Source organism: Apaloderma vittatum, unplaced genomic scaffold, assembly GCF_000703405.1.
Source record: "Apaloderma vittatum isolate BGI_N311 unplaced genomic scaffold, ASM70340v1 scaffold32461, whole genome shotgun sequence".
Lineage (NCBI taxonomy): Eukaryota > Metazoa > Chordata > Aves > Trogoniformes > Trogonidae > Apaloderma > Apaloderma vittatum.
This window is the reverse complement of record NW_009700190.1, coordinates 1-330: the sequence shown is the minus strand read 5'-3', so window position 1 is coordinate 330 and position 330 is coordinate 1. Positions and strand designations below refer to the sequence as shown.

The 330-nt window shown below is 56.4% G+C and overlaps 1 protein-coding gene across 1 annotated transcript in view; it reads right to left on the bottom strand.

Annotated features, from left to right (window-relative positions):
• The window catches only part of LOC104280875 (regulator of G-protein signaling 3-like), a gene marked incomplete at its 5' end in the record, with an annotated part of 1,125 nt that extends 858 nt beyond the window's left edge, over window positions 1-267 (bottom strand). Inside the window, one exon of the mRNA XM_009878669.1 lies at window positions 108-267. Within this exon, the coding sequence (XP_009876971.1) occupies window positions 108-267 (160 nt within the window). The remainder of the gene's footprint in view (window positions 1-107) is intronic.
• Between the last annotated feature and the right edge of the window lie 63 nt (window positions 268-330).

Sequence of the window (330 nt, the reverse complement as noted above, 5' to 3'; positions counted from 1 at the left end):
AAGCCACAGCTCTCCCTGGCCCCATCGCAAAACCTGCCCCCCCCGGCTAGGCAGGAGCAGAAGGGGCGCAGGCAAGGGGCAGCCTTTCTCTTTGTTTACCCCCCAACACCGGAAAGGATTAACAGAGGAAATCCCAGCTTGATCCATGCACGTGTCTGGATATTCCCCCGGCAACAGAGACGGAAACAACCGGGCAAACACTTACATTTGTGCAGCAGCAGCTTCTCCAGGGAGTCCCCCCACTTGAGAGCTTCCTCGGGAGTGGGCCTGCAAGGGAAGGACGGCACGTTGGCAAGAAAAAAGACGCAAAAACCACATTTGTATGAGGAA